Here is a 17,314-nt window from a genome sequence, read left to right as displayed (position 1 = left end):
GACAGGAAATGTCTACTCTCTGCACGGTATCCAGCAAACCCCCTCCCTGCACTGGACTTTTTCCCAAATGAAATGCAGATGAAATCACCCGTAATCATTATCTCTTTCTCTTTCAGACAAGTGTCACACACCTGCAGTTGAGAGTCACGCAGTGTCAAACTTCCTCTTGCACCGACCTCAGCACTTAACAGATTACGGCACATTGACTCCTTCTATTGGATTGTGACACTTTGGGTTTAGTATCACCTCTGCTGTTAGTCTAACCTTTTGTAAGTCGCTCTGAATAAGAGCATCTGCTAATGACTAAATGCAAATGTACAGACTGAAGAGGCGCACCTGAGAGATGCTGTTTCACTCAGAAATTTGATCATCATTCCCCTGCCAGCAACAGACCCTAATGCCTTTACACTTCCCACAGTAAAAAAACTGACATGAGAACAGTCTCTCTCCAGGGCTTAAGCCCATGCCCTTAGCTCTAATACTGTTAGTAACCATACGTACAAACTATTATTATTTACTTTTATTTTATATTATCTATTTTGTTTGTTTGAATGTTTTTTCCACCTGCTAACCTCGGTCAATTAAGACAGGTTCAGAACTAAACTGAACTGAACAGAACTGGCCGGGGCAAGAACGGCGTACGCTTTGCAATTAATAACAATTAATACTTGAAAAACAAAAAGCATTATGCAATGCTGCCCGCGTGCTTTTTTTGCTTTATTGCTTGTTGTTGTTTTCCGTGGCAAACATGCCATTCATAAATGCAAAAGGCAGGATGGTATGCTTACATAAACCCAAAGATACGTTACTGTTACCAAACAGCATAAAAACGTCTCCTGATTGGACAGATAAACACCCTCGTCGGCCAATCAGCTGCGGGCTTTAACCCTGAGGGGAAGCGGGCTCTGGCATGCATTTTGGGGGACACAAAGGGGCTTTGTCCAGCCCCAAAGGGACGACACAACATCCCCCAAACCTTCATTAAGGGGGCTCTCTTTGGGATACAATTTTTACATGCTGTCCATTTATACATTTATACAGCTGGATATTAACTTAGACAGTTCTGGGTTAAGTATCTTGCCCAAGGGTACAGCAGCAGTGCCCCAGTGTGGAATCGAACCACCGACCTTTAGATTATGAGCCGTGCTCCTTACCACTATGCTACACCGCCGCAGACAGCTAATGTAACTTAATTAATGACAGCAGCTTCAGCAGGCAAAAAGCCACCATAAGAGGCGCTGTCAGAGTGAGGGACCTGCAATCCAACAAGCCTGCAAGTCTCCACGGCACAATGAATATCAAAATAAAGCTGTTAAAGGTAGACAGGAGTCTGCACTACAGCAATAGTACACATGTCTCTTGCAGTTTGGCGCAGTAGTAAGTAACAGTAACCGAGCAACCTGAAGGTTGTTGGGTCAGTTCCTAGGCTGGGAAATATTGCCTCATTAAAGCATTCAGCTGTACAAATGGATAATTTGTGTCCCATCCTAGCTGCTTTGGATAAGAGTGTCTGCTCAGCAAATTTACAGTAATGTAACCCCTGCTACCTTTTAGACACTGTCAGTGAAGTTTTAAAGATGGTTGCTGTTAACCGTAGTAAACTGTAAATCGTTATGGATAAGAGCATATGATAAGCGGAATGAACTGTGGCGAATCCAAGTCTACAGCCAGCATCAGTACAGTTTTCAGACCAATGTCAGAATTACCTCAAAGCTGACAGGCAGGTTCCTCTTGAGGGCGATCTCGTACACGAGGCTGATCTCCGACTTGCTGGCATCACCGCTCTCGTCCGTCTCCTTCTTCTCATCCGAACCCTGAGAAGGCCAGACCCATGAAGCTGAGGGTTCGAACATCAATTCCCCCCATTGCAGCAGAGAGTCCCCTAAAGCTCAAACCCCCATATAACCATCCTCGCATTTAAGAACACAATTTTCTGTCTGTCTTTCTTTACACGACCTGTGTGTCCAAAGCGCCCTTGTGACAGCATAGAGTGGAATAACCGGACAACTTCAAGCAAAACTCAGCTGAGTCACATGACATGTGTGTCCCCACCTGTTCCCTATCTGTGATCACATGACTGTGATGTACGGTAGTGTACCTGGCTTCCCTTCTGTAGTCAGGTTGCACAAGCTAACTTGTGGTCGGGCTTGAATAGTGTTACGCTCACTATTCAGTCTGGGAGTGTTGTTAGCCTGATCTGACACTGTTTCTCATTCAGCTTGAACGGACACACTTATGTTCATTTGTTCTGGAAGTCGCTCCGGATAAGAGCATCTGCTAAACGAATGTAATGTAGTGTAATGTAATGGAAGTGAACCGCTCTGAGGACAGTCTTCTGGATTAGCGCTGTTCCGTTAGCGCTGGGCTCGCGCTGGGCGTGAGCACCCACGCGGCTCGCTGGTGGGCGGAGTTACCTGCGGGGGCTTCTCTGGGATTGGCTCGTTGCGTAGCACCTGTAGGGCCTTCATGGCGGCGTTGTGTCTGGCAGCCTGGCGCGTCCTCCCCTCACCAATGAACTCGTTATTCCCCACCATTAGCTGCACGTAGAATATTTTGGGTACTGGGTAATGGTACCTGGAGCGGGACACAGCCCAAAAAAAGAGGGGCTTCAAAACCTGATGTATGACAACATACAGTCAAACCCTACACTACGCTGTATATCAATACCTCCCAAACATAAGAAAGACTCATTCCATGTCATATGCGCTTTGATACAATAAAAATACAAGAAACACTCCTACAATCAAATGCGCAGTTACATGCATACACTTTAGGGAGTATTTTAAATTGTGTCATTTAACAGTACACTTACTAATTTAATGCACAGAACTGCATTGTGAAAGTGTCAATGTTTTTTCCTAGGATATGGGGTATAAATAATGACATGTAAAATGTATTGTTTTCATTTTGAATTTAACATTTTAAAATGCTTTCGGATGTGAAGTGGTTGATACAGGGACTCCTGCATTTGGGCGTCTGGCTGTGGCTCTGAACCATGCACAGTGCTACAGCATTTAAAGAGTTAACACAGCATCTCATTAAAAGCAGACTACCTCAGCTGGTCCTCACACAATGGCAGTCTTAAGCGTTATAACATTATGCAACACAGAAACCCATTCATGAATCAATTCAGAAATGATTGCCAAAGTGACACAGGAACCCTTAATGGGCTGGCACTTTCTGCATGAGAAGCTCTTTCACAATGAACTGGCTTCCTTACTACGATGACACAATCAAGGCCCATGCAAATGACTCACGGATCCCTGGAGCAGACATCCGTGTCATTCACAGGCCTACCTGTACCATTCAGGTACCGGGCATTTCACAAATACGGACAACACTTAATTCCGCAGGTTAATTTATCTAAATGCAAAAACAAAACATCCATGCTTCGACTGGCCACACGGTTGTCTGTGTACACTTACACTGGCCCAATTACACTGGTCAACACTGATGGCATGTTGCTATGAAAAAGGGGGTCGGAAAGTCAGTTAGCGTCTGAAAACGAACCCCTGGGTTTGGTTGGCCGTACGAAGCACGCAGAAATCAAGGGTTGTGTCCCAAACTACGTGCTAGCATGCTACGTAGCACACTACTGACTGTCCGGTACATTCACACGTGGTACTATGGATAGTGTGGCGGGACTGAAAGTACATGAATGTCATACTACAACTACCGAAAAATGAACGATGCACTGGCTACACAGGGAGTGTTTCATGGTTCATATCCCAGAATTCATTACAAAATAAAAGGGGATGGGGCTTGGGGTACACACACACACACACACACACACACACACACAGGCATGGCAGATACAGTTAAACTGACCTCCACTTAAGGATGTTAGATAAGTGTGAAAGCCAGGCTCATCTCTTGGGGTTTCTGTTCTGTATGGGGAATGAACATGATGGAGCCCCCAGGGTCCAATTAGCGCTAACAAACCCCAAACAGGGACGCCGGCATTATCGGGGCCACAGAGCCCGTTCGCCCAGCCATCAAGTGGCTTTTTGTCCTCGACCAACAAAGGCGGCCTGATTAGACCCCTGAGAAAATCAGGAGCAGCCGGTTTAATAAGAGGAGCAGTCGTTACAAAACATCGAGCCTTTCGATTAACTTCTTATTCAAGAGGATTACGTAAAAAACCCCGACCTTGCCAAGCCGACGGAGACTAATAACATGTGGATGGGCTATCACTGCAGGCCGAGTCTGGGACTCACGCAAAAGGCCATAGAGGCTGCTCTACGCACAGTTAGATTTAGTACAACTAACAATTACAATTCAAAGCATCTGAACACGAGTTAAAACGAATGTTCACTTTCTGGAAAAGTCTATCAGTATTAAAAATGAATTCCAGGGAAAGCATTCAGGTGGGCCTGGACATAACCAACATACACCAAGCCAACGGCCCTGGAAGGGCTAACTTTCTGAATGTCAGACCAAAGCCTTACCATAGGTTTTGTCTTCTCGATCAATCACTAGAAGCTTTGAAGCAAGATGAAAAATAACTACAAAATATCATGTAATATTGCTCAACTTTGACCTGATCATCTGTGTTCAAACCAAATCACAGTCCTGACATACTTTGACCAATCAGTGTTCTGAATGTCCAATCCACAATCACGTGGAATACGGTCAAGAGCGATTTCTCCCACAGGGCCCAACACAGGTCTGGAGCAAAGAGACTCATATTCTGGGAGACATTCTTGTGAAAACAGCACAGTCATGGTGTTTTTTTTTTTTAAACTGTCAGACGCTGCTGGCTCTCTCTGCTGGCAATGAGTCCGTGTGTGGACGTCATACGTGACTCACAGCTGACAGATGGAGCCGGTGCTACCGCCGGTCTTCATTAGCCCAGAGCTGCAGGCCGCTGGCCCATAGGGAACGCTGGCATTTTCCGACTCGTAAGGGAGGCTTTGTTGCTTAGAAAACCCTTGACATGCAGCTAACAAATCAAGGAGAATTGCGCTCATTGCTTACGCAATGATAAGAGATGAACGCAAGAGCAAGAAATAAGCCCGTGGTTTGCTGGCAGGCTCGCGTGCTTGAGACGTGTGTGTGTGTGGAGAGAGGATCACACACACACAGGAAGTAGGAGGAAGTCGCTGATCCCGCTCCCAAAGGAAAGCTCACCTGCAGCATTCATTAACCATCCCTCGGCACGTAGCACGAGGCCCAGGGGATTCCCAGAGATGTCCAGGCCAAACTCCCCACAGCCTGCCTCTTCATTTCCACTTGTTTAACTGGCTGAATAACGCCCCCCCCCCCCCCCCCCCACTCTCCACCTCAGCTGATAAGCGGTGAGGTGTTCTGGTACAAAATGGCTGCCCTATATCAGTACATATAACAAACCAATATACCATTATTATAGCTACAACTGCCACACTGTGTGTCCATACTCAGGAAGCAGACAGTCACAATGTCATTGTTGGTGCCACACGAGGCACAAACATCTCAGTTAAGGACACAAAATAACTTAACAACCAATCAAATAATTCACTTTCTTGGACAGGATTTATATGCTCTCTGGGATTCATGTAACAGATTAGCAACATAAACCAAAGCTTTTCCCAAAAACGTTCCCAAATTAAATGATAAAGTTGTTTTAAGCATTAGAGTTCAGCATGTATCGGAACAAGAACCGTTAACCTCCAAGGCTTTCCAAGTCTGCTACTCACGGCTGCCTCCAAAACCATTTCACAAACGCGGTCTGGAGAGAAACAAATTATCATCAACAATTTTGAGCAGTGAAGAGTTCTTTGAAAGGAGGTTTGTGACAGGCTGTTGATATGTTAGCAGCGTTATCACAAGGAAACACTGTGATGAAAGAGCTGAAACGAATCTCCTGGAATCATGATTCATTGTCTGCATTCCAACAGCACTTTCACTGGTGGGGAGACTCAGGCTCTGTCTGATGACATCACAGTGGATGGAATCCATGACATCACTTTTGAGAAAGAGCGAGCACCAGGAGATCATTCACACATGACACGCACTCTACCTCCCTTCCTGTTTCCTATAAGGAGTTCCTGTGATGGAAATTTTGACTCAACACAGGCAGAAGCTTTAATGTAAAATATAAAGTCTATGACCTTACTGATAGCATCTTTGCCGGCACAGTGTCTGCCTGGCACTGAAGGCATGAACCTCTGACCGTGTCAGACATAACATCACAGCACACACCCGTACGCATCATGCCATTACCTTCATTGACTGATACTGGCTTTAAATGGCTACAAGGCTGTCCACTCTGATGAAGAATGTTTCATATTACTATATCATCACCAATCATATTTATAACACCCAGGCTGTCTGAGAGTACACACATTCAGATCATATAACAAAAATTACATCTAAAAAAAGTAACGGTAAATATGAGGTTCTGGATGCCCCAGCAACTCAAAACAGTCAGACCAGGGACAGGGGCCCCTGGGCGAGTCACCCTCCCTACCCCCCCACTGAGACCAAGCAGCAGCACCTGGGACTTTTACAGGAACATACACACACAGCTCTCCTCAGACACACTGTAGCGCTAAACCATGATAAATGAATTAAAACTACCCTGACACTGGTATACAGTTCCCCAAAAGTAAAATATAACATAAAAGTAAAATACAGACAGCATTCTCTGTCTGTCATAAGTGAGAGACAACGTAATGAATGCTTTATGTGTAGAATATACCTTCATAATAAATCACAGACTGAATTACGGGCATTACTGTTTTGGCATCAGTCCATTTTGTTATGGATGTGGGAATAAAATGTGTGTGTCTGTGCGTGAACGCACATTTGCCCTCCAGTTTTTTAAAATATGTTTTGAATATTAAATCTTTAAATAGCTGATGAACTGAAAGCACACATGTGACCAAAGAGAGTTCACTGCAACATGGGTCATTTCCCAAACACTTTGCTGATGGTGTGCTGCCCTCAGGTGGGCACACAGGGAAATTCCTGTTTTAACTCTTGCTTAACGCTAGTGGCACAAACTGAGCAACAGCTTTCTGTGTTGCAGTACAATGGTACCACGGTCCACCAGAACAGCCAAATGGCTCACAATATGGGGAGGGTCATACAAAACCAAACTGCCCGACAAAATCCTGACCTCCATTTAGATGACTAGAAATGGACCAATGGGAAAGACCTTTGATATCAGGATCCCTTTTACCTGTAAACAACACACTTTTTTTGTGCAAGAAGCCTATTCTGAGCACACCTTGATCTAATTGGTCCTTTTTTCCCCAACAGCTAAAAGCAGATTCTGATTGCTCAGTTCCTCCAGAGAATAAAGAGCCAGATTCCAACCAGAGAACCCCTGAGGTCTGAGCTGCAGGGCAACTGCGCCACCTGCTGGCTTCCCACAACTTAAATCATTTTTTTTCGTGTCTCCCTCTGATTCCTAGCATTGCGAAATGGGTCTGGGTGTTACGCTCGTCACCTCTGGTTAAACATTCCTCTGAAGTTGTAGTTGGCTCTGTAGTTGGGCATGGGTTTGGGGTCGAGCGGCCTGTAGATGGCCGGCTCTCCTCTCCTCATTGCCAGCCCGTTGAGCTCCACTGTGGGGGTGATACTGCCTGCCAGAAAACAAGAATTCCCCCATCAATGACACCCCCAACAACATGGCAACCCTCAGCCAGTTCATTCAAACTCTGCTGGGTCTGCCCAAGTACGATGCCATTCACTTAACAGTTACTAAAAATGGCACCACATTAACAGGTGAACAAAGAGGGCGTGTAACCATGGGAACACCTAAACACTCAACACTAAAGCTGTTCCCCAGTTTTCACCCCTTTCATCCTTTAATGCACGGTTTTCTGCTCCAATCCCACATTCAGCTCTTCTTCGATTATATTTAGTATTTGCAGGTATTAACCAGCGTTTTCACCCAGTGTGTAAACTTTGAAGACTTGCTCTGCATAAAGGATGAGAGTCTGAGTGTCTGAGCGCAATCTCCGCGGTACCTGGGTTACTGCTGACGTCCTGCTTGGGGGACCGCGGTGACGGTCTGGGTAAGCTGGTCTCGGTCAGGGCCTTAAAGGCGGTGGAGTGCTGGGCTTTTTTAATACTGGTCCCCTCCGCCTCCCAGGTTTGATCCCCGAGGGCCAGCTGCACTGTGAAGATCTGCAGAAGAAACCGGGTCATCGTCACCTTGAAATGGCCTCAGCAGATCAGGAGATACCTGAGATTCCAGCCTGCATTCTCTGAATTCCATCTCCTCACCAGCACACCTCAAACTGCCACCCCGCGCTCGACAGGTAGGCGGTCCTTACTGCTCAAAGTCACTCCCCTGCTGTCAGGTTACTCAGGGTCACCTAGCCTACATCACATGCCTGTTTAACAACCTGTCTGTATAAAAGATGTGAGACTAGTTTTCAGCTTGCAATATTTGAATGCACTGAAAAATAAAGGCATCCTGATATCTTCAATAAGTGCATACAAGATTATCTTATCATCATTATTATCCAACTTATCACCACATCTCAAATTACGGACAATGTGATAGTTTGCAGTTTGGAACAACGTGCCGTGAATTAATGTAGTACTGACAACATTTTCTGGGGTCTTTGCAACTGAAAGGAGAGAGACTCCTGCTCTTCCTGTTACAGAGGCTGTCCTCTTACTCTCAGTGAACAGGACTGCTAGAACAGCTGGACACTCAAAGCACTGTGATCACGACCCAGTTTGAGGGAGCAGAGCGCTTTTCACCGCAGAAAAAAATATAAAAAGACAGATAAAAAGACAGAACTGCTATGCTGAGCTGAGTAGTATTGAGGGCACCAAGGCCAAGGCAATTTTCTCCAAAAGCACCATGGAGTCCTGCCATCTTCTTAAGAGAGGGAATATTATGTAATGTTCAGTGTCCTTGTGCCTTTGAATGCAACAATTTAAGATTTGTCTCGCAAACAGTCATTTGGGCAAACAGGTGCCATGGCAACAGGATGAAGACTGCTTCCTGGGCTTGGAAACAGGAAGTGCCGGACAGGAAGTGAGCAGCCCGCTCCCGTGGTAGTATCACACCTTTGCGTGAGCGGGCCCCCGTTCGTTCAGGAGTTTGTACTGTGGCTGGATCCTGTTGAATCGGGCCAGCTCATTCACCAGGCACATGGGAGTCTTCTCTTTAGGGTTTGCCATGTACTCTACAGCTGAACCTTCAGTGAGTAAGAGGGAAAGAGAGACATTCAGTGTCAGCTGCATGGTTCATGAACAATTCATTCCTTTTTAGAGCGAATCGTTTCACTGAGCCACTCGAATCGATTTGCAAATCCACACAAATCGGCTCCTCCAACTCACTCCCACAAGACCCCCAAATGCACTTTATTGAACTGACTGGATTGCAATCAAATGAGGACAGGTGGTACAGCCATTGCAAATTCAGTGGCGTTTCCAGCGCAACTTACAGGATTAGCGCGGACTGTAGAAGCTATTGATTATCTTGTCTTGTGAACTGTCCAGCCAGCCAGCCAAACAGCTATGTTGCAGTACACTACACTGCACATTTAGCAGGCTAGACTATTGTTCTTTCTAGTCTAATTTTTACTGAAAATAAACTTGACTATTTGGCATGTTCTGCATGTAATCATTCAATCATTTTTTAGAGAGAAATAAAAAAACACCTTTCACCTTTAATATAATAAAAAGCCTGCTAGTTATTGATACTGAAGGGCAATCTGCAGTATTAAATAATCATCAGCACTAACTGTACTTAACTTTAACCCTTCCTGGCCCTTGCAATCACACACTGACCTTGCCTCAAGCTCTGGGGTGTCTGCCTGTAAACACTCACACATGACATGCTAAGCTCTGCACCTCTACTGTCTGCCAGCACCGCCTGCCCACCTTCCCAAGTCTGCCCCCACGCAGGTGCGCTCGACGGGCCTCACCTGGCGGCTTGGCGAACACGGCGGAGTCCGCGAAGCCGGGCGTGGGGCCGAGGCAGGCCGAGACCGGCGCCGGAACAGGAACCGGGCCCGCCCCGTTGACGGAGGCCTGCAGGCCCTGGGGACCCGAGCCGGGCGGGGCCGCGGGAGGGGCAACAGGGGAGCGGCCCGGCCCGGATACGGGCGCCGACGTCTGCACCTTCACTTGCGCCATCCTCTGCACCTGCCACAACACAGCCACAGGTCACCAGAGGTCAGCGCTCCCTGATACAGCCAGGTGAGGGCGGAGGAAAGGAGAAACGGGTTTCAGTTTTGGAAGGGCAGTTAAATACACTCATACTGATGTATTCAAACTTTACAACCTTTTATTTCATCTAATATTACATTGACAAGTTTTTGTAATTAATAAAATACAGGCTACATACGTACATGTATTTTATAACACATTCTTTTTTAAGAAAAGAAAAATGCATGTGACAAAGTCCTTGTCTACACAAACTCTACACAACCTATACTATTCTGAAATAAGACTTCCAAACCCCTACACTATACTGAATAAAGACTTTCAACCCCCTACCCTATGTAATGCATGACATGCCTCTATACTTCCTGGGGTCCATGAATCAAAAATCAGCATATCTCTCAGTTAATCTGCTGCTTGTCCATTCACCAGGATGGCACAATGTCTCTTTATGTTGAGGAGATCTGCTCATTGTCAGCATGGGTAAGCCAAGGTGTAACCAGGAGGAAATTATTGTCCTACACACACACACACACACATCAACACACAGATCACAGAGGTGGCTCAGGCCCCGACCCAGTGATCTTGTCCCCCAATCCCTGATCCTGGATCAGTCCCCACCCTTTACCCTATAATGACAGCAGTCTGGATTAAGGCTGGGTAAACTGCTCCTGGGTCAGATTTCAGGGGGCAGACAGTACCCAGAGCGATCAACGGAGAGCCCACAAGGCCACGGCCATTCATTTTCACAAATATACAGCTAGGTTTTCAGGGACAAACTGGGCCATGTGGAAAAAAAGACACCTGAACCTATTTGCAACACTCCAAGGCCTTGGCCTGGATTCACAGTCACTTTGTACGGTGCCACCTTGTTCCAGTACAAATTTCTGCAACCACTATCATTCCCTAAAGGGTCAAACAAACAAATACAATATGTGCACGCATGTGCATGTCCATTGCAGCCATCCAGATTGATTGGGTCAAGGAGGGGAAAAAAAGCATGATTACACACATCCCAATTCCCTAAAATCTCCACTTTTTAACATCGTAACTTACCTACAACTTTGCTCTGTACCAAACCCATGCTGGCCGTTTCTCTAAATACAAGTCCCTCCAACTCCCCTGCTGATTGGTCGGTCCTTCTACCCAGCTCACTCTCCCCAAACCTCCCCAAACCGTAGCCAGGTGAGCTGGGGTCACAGTGACGTGCCTCCCCGTCTGTGGACGCAGCTCATCCTGGCCTGACACTCGGCAGTGTGTGCTCCTCCGGGCTCGGCGGGGAGGCTGCTTGTCTGTCCCCTGTACACTGCGGCTGACGCGCACCGTGTGAAACACAGGCTGAAATACCACTGCAAGGTGTCCTCTACAGAAACCCTGACCCGTTCCCCTTTGGGGGAGGGATCCTGTCCCAAGCCCCACCCCTTTGGGGGCGGATCCATATTGTAAACACGCATATAAAAACAAGTACATCTGATTTCATTTATTTACATTTACATTTATTCATTCAGCAGACGCTTTCATCCAAAGCAACTTATAAGTGAGGCAGAGTACAACACAAGCAAAAAGCCACGTAAAGAGACAAAAATATTAGTTGGTCAGATAAGGCACAAGCTAGTTGCTGGAGACAGATTTAAGTTCTAAATAACATCCTGGGGAAGTTGCAGGACTACGATAACCAGTTTCACAGCTCTCAGGCAGTGTACAGAGTGTACACCACTCCTCTGGTAAAACTGCATGAGTGACAATGAGAACAATTGTAAATTAAATCCAGTTTTATCTTCTGTTCTGGAATATCAGACAAGCGCACAATGTTGATTCTGCAGTAACACATATACAGCTGGATATTTACTGAGGCAATTCTGGGTTAAGTACCTTGCCCAAGGGTACAACAGCAGTGCCTCAGCAGGGAATCGAACCGGCAACCTTTCGGTTACGAGTCCTGCTCCTAACCACTACGCTACACTGCTGCCCCATATTTTCATAATCACTGAGAAATTTTAACAGACATGATTGCCCAGTCTACCTCTCTCAATTATGCCATCACGCTGTCTGGCTCTACACACCTCAGAGGACAGCGACCAGCAGATGAACAGAAAATTGAGTGTGTTCTCAACAGCACAGTAATTTGGATGAGTGGGATTCAATAATCTGACAACTACATGCCATTCAAAGAGCAAGGGCACAGGCCCGACAGGAAACCCAGAGCAGCACACTACTGCTAGTGTTTTTGGCAACTGCAGTTTAAAGAAAGCATCAAATCTTTCTTAGAAATGAATGAACTTTGATGAGTGGACACCGATGAGTGTTGACAGGGTAGGTAGATGCTTGTTAGTCGTTAAATACTACATTAGCTCGCCACATCTTTACTGTTCAGATAATAATCAGATTTCATATATATTACATCAGTTCCCTAGCTAGTTGGGAATACTGTATTGCATTAGTCTTATGTCATCACTTTTCCATCTATGCTGGTCCCAAAAATAATTTAGCTGGCTGCGAAGCTAATTTCACTGTAGAGTCTAGGTGTGTGACCTAGCAAGGTTTGATGACACTCGAACAGTCTTGTTTTGGTGGACAACAAGGAGCGAACTGACAGCTTTTTTTGGGTTATCTGGGTAGCTACTTATCTAGCTAAATATTTTGGTGACTACCTCCAGGTATGCATTGCAGTCCAACAAGGTCGTGGTTTGATCGCGTTAGCTGACCGACACATCCACCACGAGCATCTCGCTCAAACCAAATGCAGCCAGTTACCCCGGCTGACGTGTGTGCAACATTTATCCACATAAATAAATGTACCAAAGTAAGTACGATCTTTTTCAAAACGGCAAGCTAAATCTCAGAAAAGCTCGCTAGCAGGCTGGCTACATCATCTTTGAATGATCCACAAACCGCCTCGCCGCCGACTTGACAGCACCATTCTATTAAGATGTAAAAATTATCCTGATGCATAATTAGAAATGAGCCTGGCCTCGCTGGTGTTAACTGTCATCACCTGCAGAGTAGGAAAACATGCGTGTAACACCTAACCATTCTGTCAAACTGTGACATTTGACACGTTATTGTTAGCTCGCTACCAAGCCACTTTGCCTGCTTGCTTAGCTAGCTGGCTAAAGCCGACATCATGGCTGAAAACCAAACACCCCACTTCGCTTGCATCTCCGAACCCCTCCTCTTTTTTTCAAGTCATCGGCAGTTTAACAGACTTTACCGTCAACAGAACAGTAAGCTGCCGCATTTGCCGGAGCGCTACGACTCGTCGACGCTGTGAATTTAGATTCAATTACGATATTTTACCTGTTTTCGAGGGACAGACCCCGGTTACACCTCCAACATTGGCAAACACTAAAGAGAACTGATGCGCTGACGGAGCAGACCATTATTTCTTTAAAGGATTTTGGTCAAAGAAGTGCTCCAGGACGACTGACGAAACACGGACACAGAAAATGCTTCTTATTAAATACTTTAAAAGGTGTCTGCAATGTGAAATGAACGCGGCTGTAACACATGTAAAACTGCACCGTGAGACCGAGTACCCCCTTCGGAAAACACAGATGGTAAAGTCGCGCTTCCTCCGCTGGGGAAAGTGCACACTTTGGAGAATAGGCACGAGCGTGCAGCCGCACGTTTATTGAGATTTATTTGTAAGTTTTGAGACGTCAGTTATGCTGAGTGTCACTCATTACAACAAATATGTCAAGCTACCCTTATATATTCATTCATGATATTCATTAAAACATTTGGGGTAAAACGACCGTGTTTATGTTCTGCGTCTTTCGCTCTGGTACATCGGTAGCTGTTGCTAGCCAGCAAGTGAAGCTTCTTGACTGTTTTAGCCGGTTTGCTCGCAAACAAGTTGGCCAGCGAGACAGCGAAGTGAATTAAGACTACAATTATTTTGACGATGCAGCCCATAATCTCTGCCCAGTGCACGTCACCGGAATGCCCATCAAATGTGCCATGTTTGGGGAAAGGTCATTTGAGGTCTTGGCAGGCGGTTCAGATGTGATCCCCAAAATGGGTCCCAAAATTCTGTAATATTCAAAATAAATTATCTTAAATGATATCGATTTCAGCCTAATTACTACAAATTTCCAGACAAGTCTGAGTTACTTAAGTTTAGCAAAGTTAAAAAAAAAAAAAAAAAAAAAAAACCCCAGTGCAACGCAGGAAACGTCAAAAACATCAAATCCTAATTTCAAGTCAACGCCTTTGCTTATACCGTGAAAAATCTAATTGCAGTATTCAAAAAGTGGTTATGGCAGGTAGGGTTGGAAGCATTGCTCTGCCTCTCAGTGATCTGCCAGTGATTTTCAGCCCTGGATGGGAGGTGAGCTTTTATATTATTGTCATTTAACAGACACTCTTTATCGAGAGCGACTTATACAGGTTACAGTTCTTACATTTGTACAGCTGGATATTTACTGAGGCAATTCTGGGTTAAGCAGCTTGCCCAAGGGTGCAACAGCCACAGGGTTGCACCATTACATTAAATTACATTATTGTAGTTTAGCAGACGCTCTTATCCAGAGTGACTTACAATTTCATCAATTTGTACAGCTGGATATTTACTGAGGCAGTTGTGGGTTAACTACCTTGCCCAGGGGAGCAACAGCAGTGCCACAGCAGGGGAATTGAACCAGCAACCTTTCGGTTATGCGCCCTCCACCTTATCACTATGCCACGCTGCTGCCCACCAGTGGGCACCAGGGAATCAAACCCGCAACCCTTGGGCTACCATCCCTGCTTCTCACCGCTATGGTGCACTGCTGCTTCTGCAGAGGTGGGGACTTGTCAGTCATGTCTTTCATCAGGGAGATCAAGTGTTTTGGAGAGGTTACTGATTACGGATTAGCCCTCCGGTCATGCTGGAGGTGGCAGGTGACTCCTGTCAGGCCATCGTGTCCAAGATACTCAAGCCAACTGCAGCACCCCCACTGGCTTCCTGCTCTTCCCCATTCGAAGGGAAGGCCAGACTGTAAAATGAAGATCACAGCTGATGAGAGTCAGGAGGTGAATCCTTAGTGCTTTCCAGCAGCAAGCACATTCAGAACCAAATGTGCTCTGGTGTGTCCTACAGATTGAACATCAGTGTTATCACAGTACTCTAGCTGAATCTCTGCTTTTTGCCAATCAGTATCAGTATTATCAAATAGTGTTTTATAACTATGTCCTTGGAGTCCTGGGACCAGTGCTGTTTTTAGTGATATAATAGTGTAATATTTAACAGGGACACACGTATATACAGAGAGGGACTGAGTCTCAGACACAGACACAGAACTGAAAGAGTCTGTTTGAAGAATGAGGACCACTGTAGTTCTGCTGGTGTTACCGGGCTGCTGTCTGACTGGGGCTCGGCTTCAGAAGGAAGGAGGAGAGATCACCCAACGAAACCTCCAACCCGACATCTGGACCGAGCTGAAGGAGCTGAGAGACATGGTGGTGGAGCAGAGAGTTGAACTGCGAGTTGTGGAAGGCAGGCTGAAAGCCAGTGAGAACCAGGTGGCCCATCTGAAGACGGAGAATGAAGGTAATTTTGAAGTCTGAGCTTGGATGTTAAAATATGTACAGTACCAGTTAAATGTTTCCACACACCTAATCATAGAAGGGTTCTTTCCCACACACCATTTCCCACATTTTATAATAATGGTAAAGACATCAAGACTATGAAATAACACAAATAGAAACTTATATTTGTATATTTATAACTTACATTTTTGATTCTTCAAAGTAGCCATTTTTTTAAATTAAAGTTTGCTTTGGGAAAGCCATTCATACATAGGCGTCAGCTTTACTATTTATATTTGTCTAAGAAACAAATTTCAAGCAATTAAGCATAAGTCTTGAGGTCAAAATGTTTTTGAATGCATGTTTCCCATTATCTTAATTAGGTCTGTCGTAATTAGGTGTGACTGGTACTGTATACAGTATGTATAGACACTTTTAATGTGTGTGATTTCAGCCCTCAGAGAGATGGTTACTGAGCAGAGAAGTGAACTGGGAGCCACAAAGACAGAACTGGGAACTGTGGAAGCCAGGCTGAAAACCAGTGAGAGCCAGGTAGAGGAACTGAGGAGGGAGATTGCAGGTAATACAGGAATGGAAATAAACCCGCTGCACTTTGCACTACATTCTACAGTGGCATCTGGTGCTTTCACACCTATTCAGAAGCACACACACCTACAACAAACTGCAGATAAAGTTTAGACAGTCTTTTGGTATGCTTGTTGGTACATTACAATAAGTAACTCACAGGTAGAATGTAGAAGTCTTTGGGGGACATGAAAATGTGAAATAAAAATTACGGGCTATTAGAATAACATGTTCAAAATTCATGAATAAATGTTGGGAAGTGAGGAAATTTTAAAAGAAAAGATGAATGAGTGTGTAACTCTCCTGTGCTCACAGACAGACCGAAGGTGGCGTTCTCAGCTGTGTTAACTGATGCTGGAAATGTAGGACCCTTCAACACAGACGTCACCCTGGTCTACGCTAAAGTCATCACAAATATTGGCAATCACTACAGCCCAGCTACAGGTACAGTATACACTCGTTTACCTGTGTATCTGTATAAACACTCAGATAATAGAGGGATAACTAACCCACCATAACAGATTCACTGACAGCGTGCACCTGTCTATATTAGACAGTCTCTCAGTGCTTTTCCTCTGATACAGGGATCTTCACAGCGCCGGTGAGAGGAGTCTACTACTTCAGATTCACTGCTTTTGGTTTTGGCTCTCATCTCAGAATAGGGTCAATGCTGTATAAGAATGGACAACGCATAGTTTATGTAAGTGATAGCCAGGGATCTGGAGAACAAGATGATTACTCATCCAATGCGGCCGTACTCCAGCTGGAGGTGGGAGATCAGGTCTACATGCGACTCCCGTCAAACAACAAGGTGTATGATGATACGTTCAATCACTGCACCTTCAGTGGCTTCCTGCTCTTCCCCAGTCTGTAATGAAGATCACAGCTGACCGTGTATAATGTATTAGACTGTGCTTCAAGCAACATTAATAAACAAATGGTTTCATTACTTAATCAGTTGCTGTTGTGTACACGACCGTTTCTCCAAACCTGCTCTTTGCCGTGTGAATGCCGAGGCTGTAATGATGATCACAGCTGAAGAGTCTGCAGGGGATGCCTCACATTTTCTCCAAGTGTATGTGCTTTCAGTGGTAAACACGTTAATAAA

At 45.4% G+C, this 17,314-nt stretch overlaps 2 protein-coding genes across 3 annotated transcripts in view; one reads left to right on the top strand and one right to left on the bottom strand.

The window, feature by feature from the left end:
* Positions 1-13,459, bottom strand: part of LOC118770863 (double-stranded RNA-binding protein Staufen homolog 2-like) — a 28,182-nt gene extending 14,723 nt beyond the window's left edge. For both annotated transcript variants that reach the window (XM_036518614.1, XM_036518615.1), the window contains exons 1-7: positions 13,411-13,459; positions 9,876-10,095; positions 9,013-9,143; positions 7,956-8,115; positions 7,433-7,568; positions 2,415-2,574; positions 1,707-1,814 (exon numbers count right to left, since the gene is read on the bottom strand). In XM_036518614.1, coding sequence (XP_036374507.1) covers positions 1,707-1,814; positions 2,415-2,574; positions 7,433-7,568; positions 7,956-8,115; positions 9,013-9,143; positions 9,876-10,086 — 906 coding nt within the window. In that variant the 5' untranslated portion in view covers positions 10,087-10,095; positions 13,411-13,459. The remainder of the gene's footprint in view (positions 1-1,706; positions 1,815-2,414; positions 2,575-7,432; positions 7,569-7,955; positions 8,116-9,012; positions 9,144-9,875; positions 10,096-13,410) is intronic.
* A 1,955-nt stretch (positions 13,460-15,414) lies between these two features.
* Positions 15,415-17,080, top strand: LOC118771504 (complement C1q-like protein 2). The gene is made up of 4 exons (XM_036519511.1): positions 15,415-15,643; positions 16,076-16,201; positions 16,522-16,650; positions 16,791-17,080. Exons 1-4 carry the CDS (start codon positions 15,415-15,417, stop codon positions 17,078-17,080), a joined length of 774 nt encoding a protein of 257 aa, XP_036375404.1.
* The last annotated feature ends 234 nt before the right edge of the window (positions 17,081-17,314 follow it).

The sequence above is a fragment of the Megalops cyprinoides genome, chromosome 24 (genome assembly GCF_013368585.1).
Source record: "Megalops cyprinoides isolate fMegCyp1 chromosome 24, fMegCyp1.pri, whole genome shotgun sequence".
Classification (NCBI taxonomy): Eukaryota; Metazoa; Chordata; class Actinopteri; order Elopiformes; family Megalopidae; genus Megalops; species Megalops cyprinoides.
This window is presented reverse-complemented; position numbering and strand designations above follow the sequence as displayed.